Genomic DNA, 23139 nt, shown 5'->3' with positions numbered 1-23139 from the left:
TGACACAGTACCATATCAAGATCTAGACCATTTCAGATTACTCATGACACAGTACCATATCTAGATCTAGACCATTTCAGATTACTCATGACACAGTACCATATCAAGATCTAGACCATTTCAGATTACTCATGACACAGTACCATATCAAGATCGAGACCATTTCAGATTACTCATGACACAGTACCATATCTAGATCTAGACCATTTCAGATTTCTCATGACACAGTACCATATCAAGATCTAGACCATTTCAGATTACTCATGACACAGTACCATATCAAGATCGAGACCATTTCAGATTACTCATGACACAGTACCATATCAAGATCGAGACCATTTCAGATTACTCATGACACAGTACCATATCAAGATCTAGACCATTTCAGATTACTCATGACACAGTACCATATCAAGATCGAGACCATTTCAGATTACTCATGACACAGTACCATATCTAGATCTAGACCATTTCAGATTACTCATGACACAGTACCATATCTAGATCGAGACCATTTCAGATTACTCATGACACAGTACCATATCAAGATCTAGACCATTTCAGATTACTCATGACACAGTACCATATCTAGATCGAGACCATTTCAGATTACTCATGACACAGTACTATATCAAGATCGAGACCATTTCAGATTACTCATGACACAGTACCATATCAAGATCGAGACCATTTCAGATTACTCATGACACAGTACCATATCAAGATCGAGACCATTTCAGATTACTCATGACACAGTACCATATCAAGATCTAGACCATTTCAGATTACTCATGACACAGTACCATATCAAGATCTAGACCATTTCAGATTACTCATGACACAGTACCATATCTAGATCGAGACCATTTCAGATTACTCATATTTTATTGATTAGCCATAGAAATATTAAAATGATTTATCGTTTTTATACATTAATGACTATCATTGGTTAAATAAAGACAACGTTAGCTAGTAACTTTCAATCAAATAAAATTGTCTGATTATTTTTATTTTCAGAGGGCCAGTGTGATGCAACATGGGCCTTCTTTAGAGGTCGGTGCCTTCAACATCTATCATCTTCTTACACCTATAGTGGAGCCACATCAACTTGTAATGGTGGCCATTTACTGACTGTACACTATGCACAGGAAATAACTGATGTCCTCAGCCAATATCCATGTATGTATTATGTGTTCTGTGTTGGATAGATATCAACATGAATATCAATTCATTTGTAAACTTGTTCCTGGTTTAAAAGATCTCTTTGTCTGTTTGAAAATTGAGTTGATATAAGAAGCCTACAAAACAAAACAAAAAGTCTTCTTTTATTTCATATTTGAATGTTAAAAATCAATAAAAATCTTATACATGTACAAAGTGCACTTGCATAAGGTGGATTTCTATTCCACGCAGCTCATGTTATGACCTTTCTTTGATAATTTGTTTGTTTTTGAAGATACATTTGTATTATAGAAAGGATTACTACATACTATTCATTTAACTGATGAGTCTAGAGACTGATCTGTTTTATGGTCCATACAGAACAAATGAGAGTATACAATTGTGCGCTTGTTGCTTATAATAATTAAAACAAATCTCAAATGGTTGCACTGTCTACAAGAAATTACATATATAGCTTTGTTTTTGATAGATCTTGGTATTCATCAATTATATTTACCACTACTCAAAATGAAAAATTTAAATAAAGAATAAAATATTTACTAATAGTTTGACCTTATTTTTCAGCTTTTTCAACAATATTACTTGGTGCCAAAAAAGATGGTAATGGATACAAATGGACCAATGGGAATAAAGCTTACTTCATGGTAGCTGATGTAACAGACTCATCTATTGGTGAATGTGTTGTGATTGACAGAACCAGTGGAGCATTAAAAGGCATTGATTGTGCTGCTTCTCACAGTATTCTCTGTCAACAAGGTTAATTTTTATAGTTTGTAACTTTGAGAAACATTTAAGGTCAAATAATTGTGCAAAAACTAGTGAACCATAAAGGCATCATGCATTGCAATAAAGTTTATTTTGATTTTGTTAGTCAGATAATACCAGTTCATTCAGCAGAAATTGTTGTGTGGGAGTACTTTTTTTTACATTGAAATTCATATTTCTTTGTTTAAGCATGAATCATTTATTTGTGATCTCATGTTTTCAGACATCAAATCAAAAGAAAATTCACTTCCCCATAGTTATTAAAGTTTCCATATTTGGGCAAGTATTTTTAACCCTTTTTTAACCCAAGACATATTTGGTAAAGGGGATGCATATTTCACTGTACTATTTGCTCTAAAGATGTTTGTGGATAAAAAACAAATGCGTACTATACACAGCTGAGTATGGTAGCAGCATTCAAATTTTAATAAAACTTGGATAGTATTTATATATGAAAATGTCAGAAAAGTGAGGAGTATCGTTCATAAAAAGAGAAACCCAGAGGGAAATAACACAGAAAAGTTAGATAACAAACTGGCATAAACACATGAATAAGTAAAAAAAACATTGAAAACTTCACACAAACACCTTGCACAAAGTAAACAACACTAAAAAGTTAAAAAACAAACTTGCTCAAACACAACAACACTGAAAACTAACATAAAAAAGAATTGATATATTTTGAAGTTGTTATAAAAGATAGCATTTGTAGTATGAAACAATTATTTACAGAACTTCAGAATAGCAGTAGTAAGTTTTGTAGCATGGTTTACTACAGTACATTTATGTAATTTTCACTTGCATGACATATAAATACCACCTACATTAACCTATATATTGTCAAGGCTTAAAAAACCAAGCAACATATGTCCTTAGTTTTACATTGAAATTATCAATTTTAATGCTTATGTTAAGCAGATGCTTTATGGAGATCAATTTACTTTTAGGTCTTTCCATCTGAACTAGTATTTAGAAAAATTGCTTAAATTTTACTTTTTGTTAAATGTTTATTTTTAGCTCACCTGGCCCGAAGGGCCAAGTGAGCTTTTCTCATCACTTGGCGTCCGGCGTCCGGCGTCCGTCGTCCGTCGTCCGTCGTCGTTAACTTTTACAAAAATCTTCTCCTCTGAAACTACTGGGCCAAATCAAACCAAACTTGGCCACAATCATCATTGGGGTATCTAGTTTAAAAAATGTGTGGCGTGACCCGGTCAACCAACTAAGATGGCCGCCATGGCCAAAAATAGAACATAGGGGTAAAATGCAGTTTTTGGCTTATAACTCAAAAACCAAAGCATTTTGAGGAAATATGACATGGGTAAAAATGTTAATCAGGTCAAGATCTATCTGCCCTGAAATTTTCAGTTGAATCAGTCAACCCGTTGTTGGGTTGCTGCCCCTGAATTGGTAATTTTGAGGAAATTTTGCTGTTTTTGGTTATTATCTTGAATATTATTATAGATAGAGATAAACTGTAAACATCAATAATGTTCAGCTAAGTAAGATCTACAATAAGTCAACATGACCAAAATGGTCAGTTGACCCGTTTAGGAGTTATTGCCCTTTATAGTCAATTTTTAACCATTTTTCGTAAATTAAAGTAATCGTTTACAAAAATCTTCTCCTCTGAAACTACTGGGCCAAACTAATCCAAACTTGGCCACAATCATCTTTGGGGTATCTAGTTTTAAAAATGTGTGGCATGACTTGGTCAACCAACTAAGATGGCCGCCACGGCTAAAAATAGAACATAGGGGTAAAATGCAGTTTTTGGCTTATAACTATGAAACCAAAGCATTAAGAGCAAATCTGACAAGAAGTTAAATTGTTAATCAAGTCAATATCTACCTGCCCTGAATTTTTCAGATGAATTGGACAACTGGTTGTTGGGTTGCTGCCCTCCAAATGGTAATTTTTAAAGAAATTTTGCCGTTTTTGGTTATCTTGAATACTATTATAGATAGCGATAAACTGTAAACAGCAATAATGTTCAGCAACGTAAGATCTAGAAATAAGTCAACATGACCTAAATGGTCAATTGACCCCTTAAGGAGTTATTGCCCTTTATAGTCAATTTTTAACAATTTTCATTAATTTGGTAAATTTATGTAAATTTTTACCAAATATAGTTCTCTGTTACTAATGGGCAAAGTTCATTATAGATAATATTGTAAGAAGCAAAAACGTTCAGTAAAGTAAGAACTTCAAACACATCACCATCACCAAAATACAATTTTGTCATGAATCCATTTGTGTCCTTTGTTTAATATGCACATAGACCAAGGTGAGAGACACAGGCTCTTTAGAGCCTCTAGTTTTATTATTATCACTTTTGTCACTCAAGGTTCTCAAATTTTCCTATCAGACTTGGAAAGAAAAGTCTCCTCCCTAATTCAGGCCTTGCGGTCATAAAACTTTCGAGTCAGTTTTTTGTACTCGTACTCGAAAATCAACCAATCAAATTGCTGGATTTCATGTTTCGAGCATGATTTTTGTGCTCCGAGCACTGAGCAAAGTTTTATGCCTTCAAGGCCAGGAATAATGGTGGCCCTGATATAACTATTGTTAAGAATAAACAATTTTGATTTCAGCAACATATTTGATTATACATGTATCAGCTAATGTCCATCAATGGGGGCATACGATTGAGCATCAAATGATTTTTGATAGCTATTCAAGTTGGTTCATATGATTTATAACATTGGGTTATCTATGTGGCCGTTTTTGGTAGCAGAGTGGGCCTTTTATAGGACAGTTAAATTTATGCTGTAGATATATTTAGCATTTCATCGCCTTTTAGAAAGCATTTTAATGAACATGTGTAATGTTTGCCTATTGTGAATTTGGCTGTTAAATGTCCACTGCAAAAATAGAGAAAATAAGACATACATGTACACTTCAATTTCCTGATATTTAGTGTTTCATCCTATATCATACCAGTATTTATGATAAAGGTAATGCACAAGGATTACATATTATTAGAATAACATATAAGCTCTACTCAATATAATAACATATTTAACTATTATACATACATTTTCTCCAACCTTGGACTGTGTCTGTAGAAAGCACCTGATTACTTTCCCAGATGACCTTGACATCACATGTTTGTACTGTTCAGTTTAATTTGTTGATGGGAGAAACAAACGTGGTTATAGTGTATTTAAGATAAAAAGAGAAGAAATTATGGCTGTAAAATTTGAATCCATGTATATTTTGACCCAGTTATATAGACCAGTAGTGGATAGTTATCCTGGTCTTGTATCTTTGATGAGGTTTTTTTTTATAGCATAGTCCTGTCATTTAAACAATGTTGGTCACATAACATGAAATACCAGGATGTGACTCATTGCATGAAGTTATGAAATTTTTGACACACACTATATATATTGTATTAATAGCTACTTATTGAAACATTTCATTATAAAGATGGAAAGTCTTATTTTACATAGCAATTCAATTTTTGTTTTTTTTTTAGTACCAAATACTGAATGTTCCGATGGTGGACATTATTACTCTGACAACAACCACTGTTACAAGTTATATGAGACCAGTGTTGATTGGTCAGTGGCAGCCAGTAATTGTCTATCATTGACCAATCAGTCACAGTTAGCTGTTATAGACTCTCTTTCACTGTCTTCTTTTATCATAAGCAGTGTTTTTGGAAGGTAAGTTTGTAGTCACATCCAATGGATGGTTTACAGTTGATGTCAAAGTTGCACATTTTATGACTTAAGTTCATTTATTTCTGTGTACATCAATTTTCATAGGTAACCAACATTTGTTCAATAAGAATTGATTTCATAATTTGAAAAAGGCTCAAACTTAAGAACTGCTTAAATGTTGAAGATTTGATATTATTTTTTTGTTAACTGGGACATATTTTGAAATGATTTATGCTAGGTCAGTACCTTTGTCAAGGATTTCATGGGTATAGGGGAAATCACAAAATATAGTCTATTTCTTGTCCATTTTATTATATATCCAAAGAAGTTTTAAGAAAGATATGTATTACATAGGTAATTCAGTGTTGATGTTTTACTCTGCTCATTTCTTACAGGCTCAAGGAAATATAAAGTTCACCATATGATTTTGAAGACATAGCGATATCTGTAAATATTAGATATGAATGTAAAGAAAAAAGAAATTCATAGAATTCCACTTTTATGATATTTTATTGTTGGGTGCTTTCTAGCAATTTCATATTTATACATATATTTTCGTGAATATGACATTTATTTGATACAGAAGATACAACTATAAAAAGGTTTGTCAAAGATAATGTCGAATATCATATAATCTTAATTGAACTACAAGGAGAATAAAATAGATTTATTTCTTACAGTGTGACACAGTCAGCTTGGATTGGTCTTACAGACAAGGTGTCAGAATCTTACCTGATGTGGACAAACAACCAATCAGTAGTCAACTACAATCCTGTTGGTACTGCCCCAGAAACAGACTGCATAACAGTAGACAAAACTGGTTCCTGGTCTCACTACAGTTGTCAAGAATCCAACTACTATATTTGCCAATATTCTTTAAGAGGTAGTTAATTTCATTGTTAAATAATTGAGAAAAGTGATTGATGGATACAAAATCTTACTTATGTATCTGCCAGTATTGTTTATAGATAATCTACAGAAATGTCTAACCATAGATAAATCTGGTTTTCAGACTTCCTAAAGAATGTTACTGCTATATCTGATTTTGCTCTTTTACAAGGGATATTGAATTCCTGATAAGTACAAATGTAATATATATTGTATACAACTTAAAAGATTTCTGTTTCTAAAATTCTTTGTCCTGTCCAAATTTGACCAAAGGTACTTAAGCAAACTTTTTTAGCTCACCTGGCCCGAAGGGCCAAGTGAGCTATTCCCATCACTTTGCGTCCGGCGTCCGTCGTCCGTCGTCCGTCGTCCGTCGTCCGTCGTCCGTCGTCGTCGTCCGTCGTCGTTAACTTTTACAAAAATCTTCTCCTCTGAAACTACTGGGCCAAATCAAACCAAACTTGGCCACAATCATTATTGGGGTATCTAGTTTAAAAAATGTGTGGCGTGACCCGGTCAACCAACCAAGATGGCCGCCACGGCTAAAAATAGAACATAGGGGTAAAATGCAGTTTTTGGCTTATAACTCAAAAACCAAAGCATTTAGAGCAAATCTGACATGGGGTAAAAATGTTTATTAGGTCAAGATCTATCTGCCCTGAAATTTTCAGATGAATCGGTCAATCGGTTGTTGGGTTGCTGCCCCTGAATTGGTAATTTTGAGGAAATTTTGCTGTTTTTTGTTATTATCTTGAATATTATTATAGATAGAGATAAACTGTAAACAGCAATAATGTTCAGCAAAGTAAGATCTACAAATAAGTCAACATGACCAAAATGGTCAGTTGACCCGTTTAGGAGTTATTGCCCTTTATAGTCAATTTTTAACCATTTTTCGTAAATTAAAGTAATCTTTTACAAAAATCTTCTCCTCTGAAACTACTGGGCCAAATTAATTCAAACTTGGCCACAATCATCTTTGGGGTATCTAGTTTAAAAAATGTGTGGCGTGACCTGGTCAACCAACCAAGATGGCCGCCACCGCTAAAAATAGAACATAGGGGTAAAATGCAGTTTTTGGCTTATAACTCAAAAAACAAAGCATTTTGAGGAAATCTGACATGGGATAAAAATGTTTATCAGGTCAAGATCTATCTTCTCTGAAATTTTCAGATGAATCGGTCAATGGGTTGTTGGGTTGCTGCCCCTGAATTGGTAATTTTGAGGAAATTTTGCTGTTTTTGGTTATTATCTTGAATATTATTATAGATAGAGATAAACTGTAAACAGCAATAATGTTCAGCAAAGTAAGATCTACAAATAAGTCAACATGACCAAAATGGTCAGTTGACCCGTTTAGGAGTTATTGCCCTTTATAGTCAATCTTTAACCATTTTTCATAAATCTAAGTAATCTTTTACAAAATCTCCACTGAAACTACTAGGCCACAATCATCTTTGGGGTATCTAGTTTGAAAAATGTGTCCGATGACCTGGCCATTCAACCAAGATGGCCGCCACGGCTAAAAATAGAACATAGGGGTAAAATGCAGTTTCTGGCTTATAACTATGAAACCAAAGCATCTAGAGCAAATCTGACAAGAAGTTAAATTGTTAATCAAGTCAATATCTATCTGCCCTGAATTTTTCAGATGAATTGGACAACTGGTTGTTGGGTTGCTGCCCTCCAATTGGTAATTTTTAAAGAAATTTTGCCGTTTTTGGTTATCTTGAATACTATTATAGATAGCGATAAACTGTAAACAGCAATAATGTTCAGCAAAGTAAGATCTACAAATAAGTCAACATGACCTAAATGGTCAATTGACCCCTTAAGGAGTTATTGCCCTTTATAGTCAATTTTTAACAATTTTCATTAATTTGGTAAATTTATGTAAATTTTTACCAAATATAGTTCTCTGTTACTAATGGGCAAAGTTCATTATAGATATAATTGTAAGAAGCAAAATCGTTCAGTAAAGTAAGAACTTCAAACACATCACCATCACCAAAATACAATTTTGTCATGAATCCATTTGTGTCCTTTGTTTAATATGCACATAGACCAAGGTGAGCGACACAGGCTCTTTAGAGCCTCTAGTCTGAATTATAATGATTATTTTCTTGCTATACTTATTATGAATGTTGTTAGAATGTCTTCATATCCTTTCTTTTTTCAGAAACTGTAAAGATACCAACATATCTAGCAGGGATTGGTCGTTTGGTATCGGTTGGGTCAACATATAGCTTGACCTCAATGGCCTCCGCCAGTTTGCCAGCCAATGCTGTATCCATTACAAACACGTTTCCAGGTATGTATACACAACTTTAAGTTGTACTTATAAATGATTCAACAACAAGATACAATGCTAGTAGTTTTGATGGCTGCAACTTTTTCATAATAGACAGTTGTTGATTGCATGCAAGAAAACTGATAAACATCTTAATGAGTTTAGATGACATAAGTAAGCAGTAATTGCTCTAATACATTTATTAATTACAAAAGTGAGACAAGCTTTGTAAATTAGTTTAAAGTAGAAATCTTAATATAATTTTGTGATAATATTTTGTAGTAAATGCATTTGCTGGTATGTTTTAAATACATTTTTTTTATTTAGCTGCATTTTTCATTCTACTGCTTGCTGTTTGCACAAAATACTAGATCTGATTTCATAGAAGACAGTCTCTTTAACCTTGTTCTTTTGAATAGATTTAATGCAGTGTCTATGATTATTTCCCTCATTTAATCTATTACATTATTGTTGAGAGAAAACTTGCATCTTTTTCGCTTTTTTAGTTAGGCACAATCTTCTATTTTGCTTGTTATACATCTGCTTCTTATACTATAAAAAAATCAAATTACCACCTAACAGTGGTTTAATGAGATACATTGGCATGCCATCTTCCCAATTTTAACAGATGATGATATCCTTTTTTAGCCCGCCATTATGGCCAAACACAATTGCTGTTGTCTATGTCTGTAGTATAAACTTTTGAAAATACTGATCTAATTAAATCAAATCATTCATAAAATTTAAATAAATGATTGTTAGGTTATCTGGTGTAAAGTTTATGTTTTTTTGGTTCCTGACAATCAACAAACATGGTTGTCATGGCTAAAAATGGAAGATAAGGATAAAATTCAGTATATGTTTTATATCGTGCTAACTATGATATATAGAAAACATCTAAATAGTACAAAAAGCACTGAATGTTTTGTGTATGACAGCTTAAGGGGAACAAGTTATAATAAGTCAATGATTTTTGGCATGCAACTATTGCATTTTCATTTCTACAGAGACTATTTGACCTTGCATCTTCAGTTATGGTTCATTGGCTTCGAATTTTGTTCATAGAATAGAGCTTAGGTATTGCCATTTTGATTTCAACTTGTATAATACTATCAAAATAACATATAGGAGAGACATATTTCAGTGTCAACATCTTTTGAACTTTTTTCTACTATAGAGAGAAAATCACTTAACATTTAAAATCACAAAAACGATCAGCAATACAAGATCTAAAAAATATGTTTATTATTCTTAGTTAAGAGCTTTTAAGTATATTAAATACCTATTTACAAGTTTTTGCCCTTTATAAAGAAAACTATTACAGATAAGTAGAACAGTTTTGCATCTTATTTTTAAAACTATAATAGAGATGTAGGTAACTGCATATAGCAAAAATTATCAGCGATATAAGATGCATATGAAGGTGAGCCTTTAAGGATCTAAAGATCCTCTTGTTTTACAGTGTTTTCTGTTTTAGTGTGTACCTTCTGTGTGACTTGTTTTCCTTAGTTTTGCTAGTAGAAATACTTATATATCATCTTTCTTACCAGTATTTAAAGAGATGCTTCCTTAAGGATATTAACTATAAGGGTCAAAACCATTTATATTGCCTCTCTATGTTGAAGACTGTACTTTGACCTTATGGTTTACTTTTATAAATTGTGACTTGGATGGAGAGTTGTCTCATTGGCTCTCATATCACAACTTCTTATATCTATTTCATGATACCAATCATAAGTACTACATGTACAACCTGTCCATTTATGTCTTTCCACCATTTCTGCAATTTCAGCTGTCAGAGGATGGCAATTTTTTCACCTTTTCATCTAAGTTGTATTTCAGTGGCAATTATGTTATCAGCAGCAAATAATTTGAAATAAATTTTGTTTTCATTAATAAATTGATAATTTAAGATTGGTAGTACATATAATAATTTCATAGCATTGGTAACATCTGTTTTATTAATTTTGATAATAATTTGGTGATGGTCTTTATAAGACTTTTTGTCTTGTCGCTATAATTATTGGAAATTCTGTTTTCTGATTTTCTATTTTCTTTTTTTTAGGATTATGGTTTTCCCACGGAGGAGAAATACAGCAGTGGAATTTCAGAACTAATGCCTTGACAAAAGATACTGTTATCTCCTTCCAAGTCTACACACCCATATGTTCCTCAGGAACTCTAATTAAACCAGGTAAATTCCTTAGTCAGTACATTGATATGTTCCCAAGAAACACTTACAAAACCAGTCTTAGTCGATATATTGATGATGCATTCCTTAGGAATACTTATAAACACAGGTAATTCCCATAGTCAATTATACATTGATATGTTCATCAGGAACAATTATATAACTAGGTAAATCTCATAGTCAATACATTGATATTATCCTCAGGTATAATCCCTTCTAGTGATTAAGTACATCAATATTTTCCACAAAACCAGTACATGTATTACCTTAACATCATTACTCAATGAGACAGTTTTCCTACAACACAAAAACCAAAACATATATCCTGTTCAGTGTTCATTGATTGACCAGTTTAAAAAAAAACTTTGAAATTGACCTTGATAACAGAAATCTTTAACAATTTGATTATTTAAAATAAGTTACACAGGCAAGACATTTCACTGTATCCACTGCTGTTGATATCTTATATATTCACATATATATTGCAATATTGGATGAATTTACTTAAAAAATCTTAATTTTAGTTGATGTTAAAAATTAAAAAATTTATGTTCATTTTGTTTTAGGCTGTGATGGGAATGGTGCCAGATATGCTTCCTGCTCAAGTACTGTAACCACCTGTAGTGCTACACCTTATTGTAATGAAGGGAAAGAAAGTTGTTATCACACCAATGACTGTATCCCAGTCTCTGACCCTTGTAATTGTAACCAGTTAGACAGCACAACATATCCCTATTGTAGTACCCCATTTGTTGGAGATCAACCAAAGTATCGACTTGTAGGACAGACTGTAGTTAATCTACCTAGTGGTCCAGCGGGATATTTTTCAGTAAATGCTGATGGATTGACAGTCAGTGAGGGAGACATCATTGCATTCCAGACAAACAATAGCGTTGATGTTATATTATGTGATAGCACTGATTTAAAACTGCTTCAGAATATACTGCAAAAAATCCAAACTTCTTGGATGGCTGTTGGTGATGAAGTAGATATGTCATCATCTGCCTCACCATGGCGTAACAATACTGCATGTTACTTCCAGGCAGTTTATACTATTCCAGAGACAGTTACATTACCTCCTTCTTTACAGTATTCTACCGTAGCTGGATCATACACTTACGAGTTAAGTCTTCCAAATGATAACATTGCGAAATCCTGTACATTTACCGTAGAAGAAGAAGTTGGAGATTTAGACTGGATATATCCTACCATCCAATCAACAAGCGGAGGTACCAGTACATTTTATGTTGAAGCCGATGTTCAAACATACTTAGTATTTGCAGCTAAGAGAGGTACAAATCTACAGGTTTCATGGTCAGTTGACGGGAATGATTACACATCTACCTTCCAGTCTTCATGTCCAAGTAGTGTAACATCAGAAGTTGGAACTGTATGTGATAGTACTAATTACTGGATATCTGAACCATTTGCCTACCTACAATATACATTTCCTTATAATAGTGGCACATCTGTACCAGTCGTTATCACAGTAAATAATACGGTTGGGTCATCGACACAAACATTTGCTAGCAAAGCCTTTCAGCCTCTTTCGCTTGATTTTAACCTGACAGACTTTAGTTATGGATACCTTGTTGAAGTTAATAAGGCCATAGACTTTACAACTACCGTTAGCAGTGGAAATCCAACAACATTTGATTATTATGTAAATGGAACTAAAGTGCACACTTCAGCAACTTCTGGAACGTTCACATATACATTCACTGCAAAAGATTACTATGAAGTCACTGTGGAAATATCAGATGGCTTCAAAACAGCTAACAAGTCTATAAGTGTGACCAGTAAATATGCAGCAGATGTCCAAAGTCTAACCTTAGTTGGAGTACCTACGACAGCAGCAGTAAGCACTGCCGTTCAGTTTCAAATTACTTGTACTGTAAATGCTCAAGCTTATGTTACAGTTCAGTGGGAATTTGAAAGTGGTACAGTTTCAGAGTCATTGGAAACAACAACAACTTCCCTTACTCTTAGCAAATCCCACACACATACAATGAATGGAACATATACATTCAGATTAACAATCACTGACGACTTTGGTACTGTAGCTACTCAAACTCAGTCAATCCGTGTTGTCGAACACTTACCATCAGTTTCTTTATCAGCCAGTTTCACATCAATTATGACTGGATCAAGCATTGATTTTATTGCAACTGTTCCTGATATAGCTTCCAAAGATTATGGAACATTGTCATATACCTTTGATTTTAACGATACTACGACTGAAGTTAGTCCGTCAAAAGAAAAAGTTCACACTTTTGGTACAGCTGGAACCTATTACATTACAGTTCAAGTTTCAAATCAAGCTGAAATTGTGCAAGATACAGTTATTGTTGGAGTATTTGATACAATAACAGGATTAACAATTACCGCAGACAGAATAGTCCAAGTATCTACCACGACATCTATAACAGCATCTGTAACAACTGGAAATGCCTTGACATACAGCTTTGAAATATCTGACAATGCTTTGTCATCTGGAAATATAACTGACAATGTTTACAATCCATCTTTGTCTAAGACTGGTCACTTCAATATAACCTTGAGGGCTTGGAATGACCTCAGTAGTGCAACAGTAACCAAGGAACTGTATGTTGTGGATACGTCAACTTTAGAAATTATTGGATTCGAACACAGTGCATATCAAGCTACAAATACTCTGCTTGCTGTTACAGTGGATGTACTATATTATGATATCAATGATTTAACCATAACATGGACATTTGATGGTAACCTTGTCAAGGGCATTGGAGGTCTTTCTACATCCTATACATTTACAACACCAGGAATCTTCAACTTTACTGTAGTTATGCAGTCAAGATTAAATATGGCTGTAGTGGTATCTGGTTATTCTACTGTGGAAATACAGGACTCTGTAGCAGGACTTATAGTTTCCAATGATGGTCCGGTGGGACTGGCTTCAACTGGTTCTGCTGTTGTTACAGTCACAGCATCAACAACAGGTGGTGATAAGTTACAATACACATGGGATACAGGAGGAACAGTTCAAACAACTACAAGTAACTTTATTACGTTAACTAAATCAACAGAAGTTTCTGAAACTGTTGTCGTGATGGTTTGGAATGATGTTAGTTCACAAAATGGGACAACAACATATAAAGTTCAGTATGCTGTTGAAGGGTTGAAAATTACATGTCTTAATTGTACGGAGAGCAGTGGTGTCACTTATCTACAATCCACGAAAACAGCATCATTTGTTGCCTCTTTGACATCAGGATCTAACGTAACATATAACTGGTCATTTGGTGACACAGGATCAGGAACAGGAATATCTCAGACTCATTCATATACCTCAGCAGGAACATATACCATCGCAGTGTCAGGTGTCAATGATGTCGGCACTGTTATAGCAACATTCAATATTACTGTTCAAGAGGAGATAACCAGTGTTTCAATTAACTGTACAAATAGTACCAAATTTGTCAACTCCACATTTATCTTACAAGCCAATCCTGTTGGTGGGAGTGATATCACTTATGCATGGCAGGATTGTGGAACATGTGCTCAGAACTATCAGACCTCAGATGTATACACAACAGGCACTTACTATCAGTCTGGAACTTACATTGTATCAGTCAAGGCATTGAATCAAATAAACTTTGTGGTGGCATCAAAATTTATCTCAGTAATAGATTATATAACTAATGTTACTGTGACCTCCAACTTGATTCAAGGTCAGTATGCAGCGAAAGGTCAGGCTTATACATTTGCAGCCGTAGCAAATACTGATAACTCTCATATGTATTATACATGGAAGGTCAAGACAGGGGCAACAACTTTGTACTCCTCACCAGTACACATATACAAAAATTTATCCTACACATTCACTAATTCTCTGCAGTATGAAGTTGAAATCCGAGTTTGGAATACTCTATCAAGTGAATACACTGCTACTGTTGATGTTATGGTGGAAGAAGAAATATCTGGTGCTTACATTTATTTAGATAAGACATCGCCAATAGCAACAGGGGAAGTTTTATTAGTTGCTGCCATGACATCAACTGGAACTGAACTTGCATACAAATGGATTCTACAGAATTCAACAGGACAGTATACACTGAATGAAACAGCAAAGTCTTTTACCTATACTTTCAGTGATAAAGAAGATTACGTATTTATCTTAGAAGTGAGTAATGATTTAGGCATGGAGACTGTAAATAATTCAATCAGTGTTATGGAAGCTGTAACTGGTGTCAACATCAGCTCAGTTGTCAACGAATCTTATCCCTATATTGCTGTAGACTCATATATAACATTTACAGCAGTAATTGACACAGGAGAAAGTTACACAACAACCTGGACATTAGCAGATGGTATTTCTACAGCACTTACACACGGTGGAATCAACTTTCCATACAATTTTACCACATCTGGTACTTTTACGATTACAGTCACGGTACAGAATCTTGTTAGCACTGATTCTTATTCCTTCACAGTCTATGTTCAAGGTTCTATTGCATCGCTCACCTTGGTGGCAAACACAAGTTTGGCTGAGACTGGACAGTCTGTACAATTTACTGCTAATTACAACACAGGGGCAGATAATTTGGTGTTTGAATGGACAATAGAAGGAACTGTGATTAATGGAACATCTGATACCTTGTCACATATATTTAATACCGCTGGCACATTTACAGCTCATATAAAAGTGTACAATCATATTAGTCAGATGACAGCCGTAGTAAATGTGGTCGTGGAAGTACCTATTTCTGGTTTTGGTATAACAGATTGCAATGCAGTTCAGGAGATCAACAATGCTGTATCAGCAATCTTCAACGTAACTCAGGGAACAGATGTAACGTATAATTACAGGCTGGACACAGAATCTTCATCCTCCATTACAGGCTCTGGATCTTCAATATTATACACATATACAACAACAGGACTGTATAATTTGTATGTGAATGCTACTAATCAGGTCAGTCAGGAATCACATCAGTGCTTGTTCACAATTATAGGACCTATATCAGGTCTCGCTGTCGATACTACCAACTCCAATTTCTTTGTGAACTATACAGTACATTTCCAGGTCACAGGAAATAACCTTATTGGAGTTACGTATAATTGGAGGTTTTCACCAATAAATGAAAATATCACTACATCAGACAGCTTACTACAGAAGATATTTACAACATCGGCAACATACCAGTATGAATTAGAAGTCTCAAATGGCATAAGTTCTGCCACAATATCAGGAACATTTTTCATAGATCCTCTACATTGTGATGCAATGAATGTGGCAAAGGGAGGTCAATCAGAGAAGATCAGAAAGAAATCATCAACATCTACTTTCGAAGTCACTGTTGACAAAAAGGGGTGTACATCTTACACTCTAAAGTATGATTGGAAGGTTTACAATTCTTTGACAGGTTGTGCTGGAGCTCTCAATAATCAAGTCACTTTAGACTCAGCCACCGTTACAAATACTCCCAAACTAATGCTAGACAGCAAGCAAGATATCGGTTCATACTGTGTACAGCTGACCACTTGGTACGATGACACGCCATTGATTCAAACAATTGGATACAACTTGACTGTGGTGGATTCCAACCTTATAGCCATCATTGCTGGGGGTAGTAAGCTGAAGTATCCACAGTCAAGTGACATTATCGTGGATGGAAGTGGATCATTTGATCCTGACAGTAGTTCCACTACTCTACAGTACAGCTGGGGATGTTCAGCCACTTATCCGCTGGTGAGTTTATATACAATTTTTTTTTTACTATTTTAATCTATTGTAACAACGGGCATTGATGTTTTCTTCATCTTGCTTTTATTTTAACCTTACCTTTTGTCTGATTTTTATAAAAAAAAATTTGGGATCTTATAATGGTATGATGTTGTCGTCTGCGTCGTCTGCGTCGTTGTCCGAAGACACATTGGTTTCCGGATAATAACTTTAGTTTAAGTGAATAGATCTTCATGAAATTTTTTCAGAAGGTTCAATACCACAAAAGGAAGGTTGGGATTGATTTTGGGGATGATGGTCCCAAGGGATTAGGTATTAGGAGCCCAAAAGGGGCCCAAAAAAAGCATTTTTCTAGTTTCAGGATAATAACTTGTGTAGAAGTATTTCAATTGCTCTGAAATCATACCCCAATGTTTAAAACCACAAGTAGAATGTTTGGATTCATTTTAGGGGTTATGGGGCCAAAGTTTAGAAATTAAGGGCCAGAAAGGGGTAAAAACAAGCATTTTTCTAGTTTCAAGACAATAACTTATGTGTAATTGTATGGATCTCTCTGAAATTGTACAACAATGTACTAGATAACAAAGGGGAGGCTGGGATTAAGTTTTGGGTTAATTGCCCAAAATGTGTAGGAATTGGGGGCCAAAAAAGGGCCAAAAAGAAGCATGTTTCTAGTTTCCAAACAATCAATAACTTGTGTTTAAGTGTATGGATCTCTCTGAAATTGTACTACAAGGTTCAATACTGCAATGGAAAGCATAGGATTGAGTTTAAGGGTTATTGCTCCAAGGGGGTTTCAAAAAGTTGGGGGGGGGGGATTTTTTGTTTACCATTTTTTGAAGGGCTTCCTTTTTTTTTAAATTTTTAAAATTTTCGAATTTAATGAAAAGTTTCAAGAAGAAATCTTCAATTACACAGTATTGTGCAATAGATTTGTTAGATCTTTCATCATTAATTTTGTGACAAAAACCTATATTATGTCAAAAATTTGATCACAATCCAAATTCAGACAGAATCAAGCTTGAATATTGTGACCAAAATTGCCCTAACTGTTCAGGGTTCAACCACTGGAGTCGTATAAAGCTGCGCCCTGCAGAGCACCTGTTTTTTTTTTTTTTTTATCTAATTGTGAATTTGACTTTTACATTATTTCAACCTGCATATATAATTTTAACTTGTTTTTAATACTTTAACTCTCTAGTTTTGCAATATTCTAACAAATGTGTTACTTGCTTTTGAAAAGCTCATGAATTGTAATGAATTAACTTGTATAAAATCAGTCTTAACCATGAAAACTTGAGTATGACTGTATAACTAACACTTCTAACGTCATGTACAAACTACATCTATTTATTGCTTTCCTTTTTGTTGTAATTATTTTAAAAGCTTAACCCTTTCTTGTTTTCTCTATAACCATTTGTCTTTGTAGATTTTGTAGTACATGTACTTAAAGTAGAATTTGTTCTTAGCTTTTTATGACAAAACATTATGATTCTTCAAATATGTTGAACTATTCACCCATTGTATTCAAGGCCACCTTTTTATTTTTATAGATTTTTAGAGCACATGATTTTGTGATAGTAAATACATGTTTCATTTACATTTTTTATAGCAATTTGTGAAAGTAAATTTTAGACATTGAAATCAAAATTTGCCAGTCAGTAAGTAAGTAAGTAATGACTTTATTTAAAGAGGGTGACTCAATTAGCTTTCGCTAATCTACCTTGAGGCCCTCCTGAGTTTATACAATTTTAAGAAGTTATAGTTGATTTTAAATTGTCAAATTTAAAACAATCTAGAAAAAAATGAAGATTTGTGAGAAAATTGGGGAACGAATGAATGGTTTTTGGTATAAATGTTTAAATTAATTTAAAAAACAAATCAAAATTGGATTCTTGTTTATTTTGTTGGATTTTTTTCTACTTCAGAAATTGGCCACACACATTCATTGTTGACTGCTACATGAATAATTCCTGATTTTCATTTTCTTTTCCTTTTAGGGTCATCTCTCTTTCGAACTGGCTCTTATTACTTGTTATAAAATCATAGAAAAAAGCCTTTTATGATCAATTTTTATAAGACCACAAAAATTAAAAAAAAATTTAGTGTGTAAATATTTTATTTCTCTGAAAAGAAACTTTAAAAAAAATAAATATGATGGGTTTTAACTTATATGATTATTTTTGATATCATTATGAAGTGTTTGATGAGGAAAAAATCTTGAAAAAATATGTTATACAAACAAAACCTATATAGGGTGATAATTTAAAACATATTACAGTAGAATCATGGTTGTTTGTCAATACTTTTAATGTTGTATAATATTTCTCTGCTGTTTACCAGGATGCAGGACATTTTACAGTAAGATAGTTATTAACTTTGTAGCTAGCTTCAAGTTTATGGTTACACACATATATAGCTTTTCAGCAAAGCATATTGGGATGTGGAAACTTTCAAAGATAATATGGCAAAGATATATTTTTGGGGGAAACATAATGATGTTAATTTATATATTGATAGTATTCTTTCTGATGAATTAGGGAAAAAATAAAAGGCATATTATCTTTGAATATATTAAAATGCAACTGAAAGATTGATAGATTGTTAATGCACACATATCAGTAGCATTATGGTGACAGTGTAAAGCATGGTATTGAGAATGCTTTTGTGGTTTAAAAAGGTGGCACATTTAAAGCATGTTCACATTGAATCAGCAATAAGAAGGCATGATATAGGGATTTTTAGAGCATGCAAGGTTGAAATATAGGTTTTGCTATTATTTCAGTAAAGTATAGTGTTTTGAAATTAGTAACTACATTTTATAATGGTATGCTATAGATATAAAGCAATTTATGATGCTACTTTCAACATAGAACAAAAAAGTTATGCATTATAGACTCTTTTAACAACAACCCATTAGGAATTGCAGTAGTAATTTTATATGATTGACATTTTTTTACACATACAGCACCGTCATCAAAATCATTTAAAGTTATTTATATAAGCTGTAAAGTAATTATTTTGTAAGAAATTAATTGATAAAGCAAATGTCTGTTGAACAAAATTGATATAACTTTGAAAATCAACCATGGACGTTTTTTCATCTTTAAGTCTGAATCCTAAATTCTTGTCTCATTTCGCATCAAATAAAATATACTCATTAATGTTTTACAGTAAATGAATCATTATACCCCTGCTTTAAAAAAGGGGGGGTATACTGTTTTACCTCTGTCTGTCAGTCCGTCCGTCCATCAGTCCGTCCGTCCGTCAGTCAGTCCGTCCCATGAAACTTTCGTCACATTTTTCTCAGGAACTACACATCCACCCTTTCTGTAATTTGGTATCAACATTTATATATGTCAGCCATACCGTGTGATGTGTTTTCAGATTCATCACTTGACAACTTCCTGTTTACCGAACACTTGTCTGATTTTACACATGATAGCCAAGTTGAAAATTTTCGTCACATTTTTCTCAGGAACTACAATACAAGGATTTCTGAAATTTGGTTTCAGGATTTATATAAGTCAGCTATACTGTGTGATGCGTTTTCAGATTCATCAATCGACAACTTCCTGTTTACCGAACACTTGTATGATTTTACACATGATATCCAAGTTGAAAATTTTCGTCACATTTTTCTCAGGAACTACAATACAAGGATTTCTGAAATTTGGTTTCAGGATTTATATAAGTCAGCTATACCGTGTGATGCGTTTTCAGATTCATCACTCGACTACTTCCTGTTTACCGAACACTTGTATGATTTTACACATGATAACCAAGTTAAAAATTTTCATCACATTTTTCTCAGGAACTACAATACAAGGATTTCTGAAATTTGGTTTCAGGATTTTTATAAGTCAGCTATACCGTGTGATGCGTTTTCAGATTCATCACTCGACAACTTCCTGTTTACCGAACACTTGCATATTTTTACACTATTCATATTATCCACTTGCGGCGGGGGTATCATCAGTGAGCAGTAGCTCGCAGTTTCACTTGTTAAGTCTGAGTTCCATTAAACATTAAATTTCAGTACTGTTCTATGAAACACAGCAGATACAAAGTTCTCAATATATATATATATACATTTGTTACTCAATAAAGCAGTTTTTCTTTTAAAGTATCACCTTGCATTATTATTATGTATTATATAATTATTTTTTTTTACAGACCCTACCAACAGGTTTCACTGATGCTTGTGCCACTGTAGGGACAAGTTCCAGTAATACTGTTACCTTGGCAACTGCTCACCTACTCTCAGGAATGACCTACACAATAACCTTGAATGTGTCAGCCAGTGGAAGAACTTCTGGAACCTTTACACAAGAGGTATCCTTATACTTGTATTTTATTACGAAAACAACAGTTTTTAAATTTTCTGTTTTTGTGTTTATAATTTTAATACTGGTACTATAAATTGTGACAAGAACATAACTAAAACATATCAAATATCAATATGACAGATGACAGAATCATGTGCAGTAGAAAATTAACATGCATATAAACTCTGTAAGGCTATGGAGTATAGACACTACTGAAGTACAAAAATCACTCATTTAAGTTTCCTTTGGAAGGTATTTTTACACAGCAACATTTTTCAAGTGACAAACCAAAATAAAATCCACATTTTAAAAGTGATGCATACATAAACAGTTTTTTTTTATCAGCAATTTGCTCTTTCGTGACAAAAGTTCAAAAATCGAATTTTCTGTACCACTGATATTTTATTTCAGATTGAGATATCCTCCAGTGATGTACCAGTACCAATACTGAACTGTATTACATGTCAGTCCACCAGTAGTTACCTTGTCAATGAAGGGGAACACTTGGCTTTCACTGGAACCTGTCTAAACTGTGATCCAACTGATACAAAATACTACGAATGGTCAGTTTATACCCTTGATTCTAGTTCAAACAGAGTTCAGCTGTCAATTACTTCAGCCATGTCAACAACTGGTATAAATAGTGAAAATTTTGTTATAACTGCTGGAAATCTACCAGCTACTAATTCCCTCTACATCTTCAAGCTGGAAATCAGTAAAACTAATACAGTGGTGACTTTACAAGGTGAAACTGAACTAATACTAAAAGCTAACAGCAAAGCAACAGGGGGCACCTGTTCACTTCTGACCAGCATAGCTATTGATCCATTAATTGACCAAGTGGAAATCTCATGCATAGGGTACAGTGATCCAGATAATGTGAATGGGGAACTCAATTACAAGATTGTGTCACACAGTAAAGATTCTGCCTCTGCTGATGAGTCTGTTGTTATATACTATGGGACACTCACTTCACCAGCATTTTACTTGGCACCGTGGCCAGGATTAGCTCGTACTGCAGTCAACATCAAAGTATATGTAGTTGATGAAGATGGTACAGATACTTTATCTCTTGACAGGTAAGTATTTCAAAAGTTTAGTGTACTCTGGTATCCAATACAACTTTGTGACTCTTTTTATTTATGAGTTTTCTAAGTTGGTATGTTTTTTAATGTATTTTGTTTACATGTTTCCTTATAATTCTCCCTCACAAACCCATGAAGCTGAACATATCTAAAATGAATGTTGGTGGTTCTCAGTGTTTACTCTGGCTTTATCTACCAATAAAAACTGGCCGCCATTATGCAGAGATTTCTGAAAGTAGTGTAACATACCAACAAACCAACAATCAACCAATGAAATGTCTAAACAGATTAATGTATAAAAAAAATGTATAGTTAGAATAAGTAAAACCGTTTCCTTATAATCAGTTTTATTTTTCAAAGCATGATTTTAAAGGGGATAGAAATTTAAAATAATAATCATTATGATTAGTTTGGTTTTTTTTTAATTTTGCAGAGATGTAACAATGAGTAGTACTGTAACCTATGGTAACCAGCTTTCATTTGTACAGACCCACACCACTACGACCTTGATTAACCTTGTCAATGACAACAATCCAACAGCACTGCTACAGTATGGTATAGCACTTATCCATGAAATGAATGAAATTTCCCGACAAGAATATGCCGCTCCCACCTATAGCCATGTAGATGATAGAAACACAGTCAGGAATAGGATAACACTATCAATCCTTGGCCTGCCATTAGAAACTATCTACCAACAACAACAAATGGCATTCATACTCAATCACCTAACTGTAAGTTGTATTATCATACAAAGCAGTTTCATTTTAACAAGAATGTTAATATTGGTATTTTCTTTTTAAAAAGCTTATTTTGATTGTAATGTTAGTATTTCAATAATACATGTATATGAATGTGAATAGTTAATAGTTACATTCAAAACAAAATTACATCAAATTAAAAAATACAAGAAAATTTTCATTAATGTAGTCCTCAGAAGTTTGCTTTTATGGAAATGAAAAATCTAACTGTACTCTAACAGGAAATTTTATAAAAGTTCTTGAAGAAAAATAAAAGTAA

The 23139-nt window shown here is 33.6% G+C and overlaps 1 protein-coding gene across 14 annotated transcripts in view; it reads left to right on the top strand.

The window, feature by feature from the left end:
* LOC139487783 (polycystin-1-like) overlaps positions 1-23139 on the top strand; it is an 89669-nt gene that overhangs the window by 43770 nt on the left and 22760 nt on the right. For 6 of the 14 annotated variants that reach the window (XM_071272867.1, XM_071272870.1, XM_071272869.1 and 3 more), the window contains 12 exons: positions 1018-1179; positions 1747-1938; positions 2680-2697; positions 5426-5615; positions 6293-6495; positions 8680-8811; positions 10856-10984; positions 11548-16712; positions 19050-19067; positions 20883-21041; positions 21446-22113; positions 22553-22853. In XM_071272867.1, the coding sequence (XP_071128968.1) occupies positions 1018-1179; positions 1747-1938; positions 2680-2697; positions 5426-5615; positions 6293-6495; positions 8680-8811; positions 10856-10984; positions 11548-16712; positions 19050-19067; positions 20883-21041; positions 21446-22113; positions 22553-22853 (7337 nt within the window). The remainder of the gene's footprint in view (positions 1-1017; positions 1180-1746; positions 1939-2679; positions 2698-5425; positions 5616-6292; positions 6496-8679; positions 8812-10855; positions 10985-11547; positions 16713-19049; positions 19068-20882; positions 21042-21445; positions 22114-22552; positions 22854-23139) is intronic. The other 8 variants (XM_071272875.1, XM_071272874.1, XM_071272871.1 and 5 more) reach the window with 3 other exon arrangements.

The sequence above is a fragment of the Mytilus edulis genome, chromosome 9 (assembly GCF_963676685.1).
Source record: "Mytilus edulis chromosome 9, xbMytEdul2.2, whole genome shotgun sequence".
NCBI lineage: Eukaryota > Metazoa > Mollusca > Bivalvia > Mytilida > Mytilidae > Mytilus > Mytilus edulis.
The sequence above is the reverse complement of the archived record's forward strand: the minus strand, read 5'-3'. Positions and strand labels throughout refer to the sequence as shown.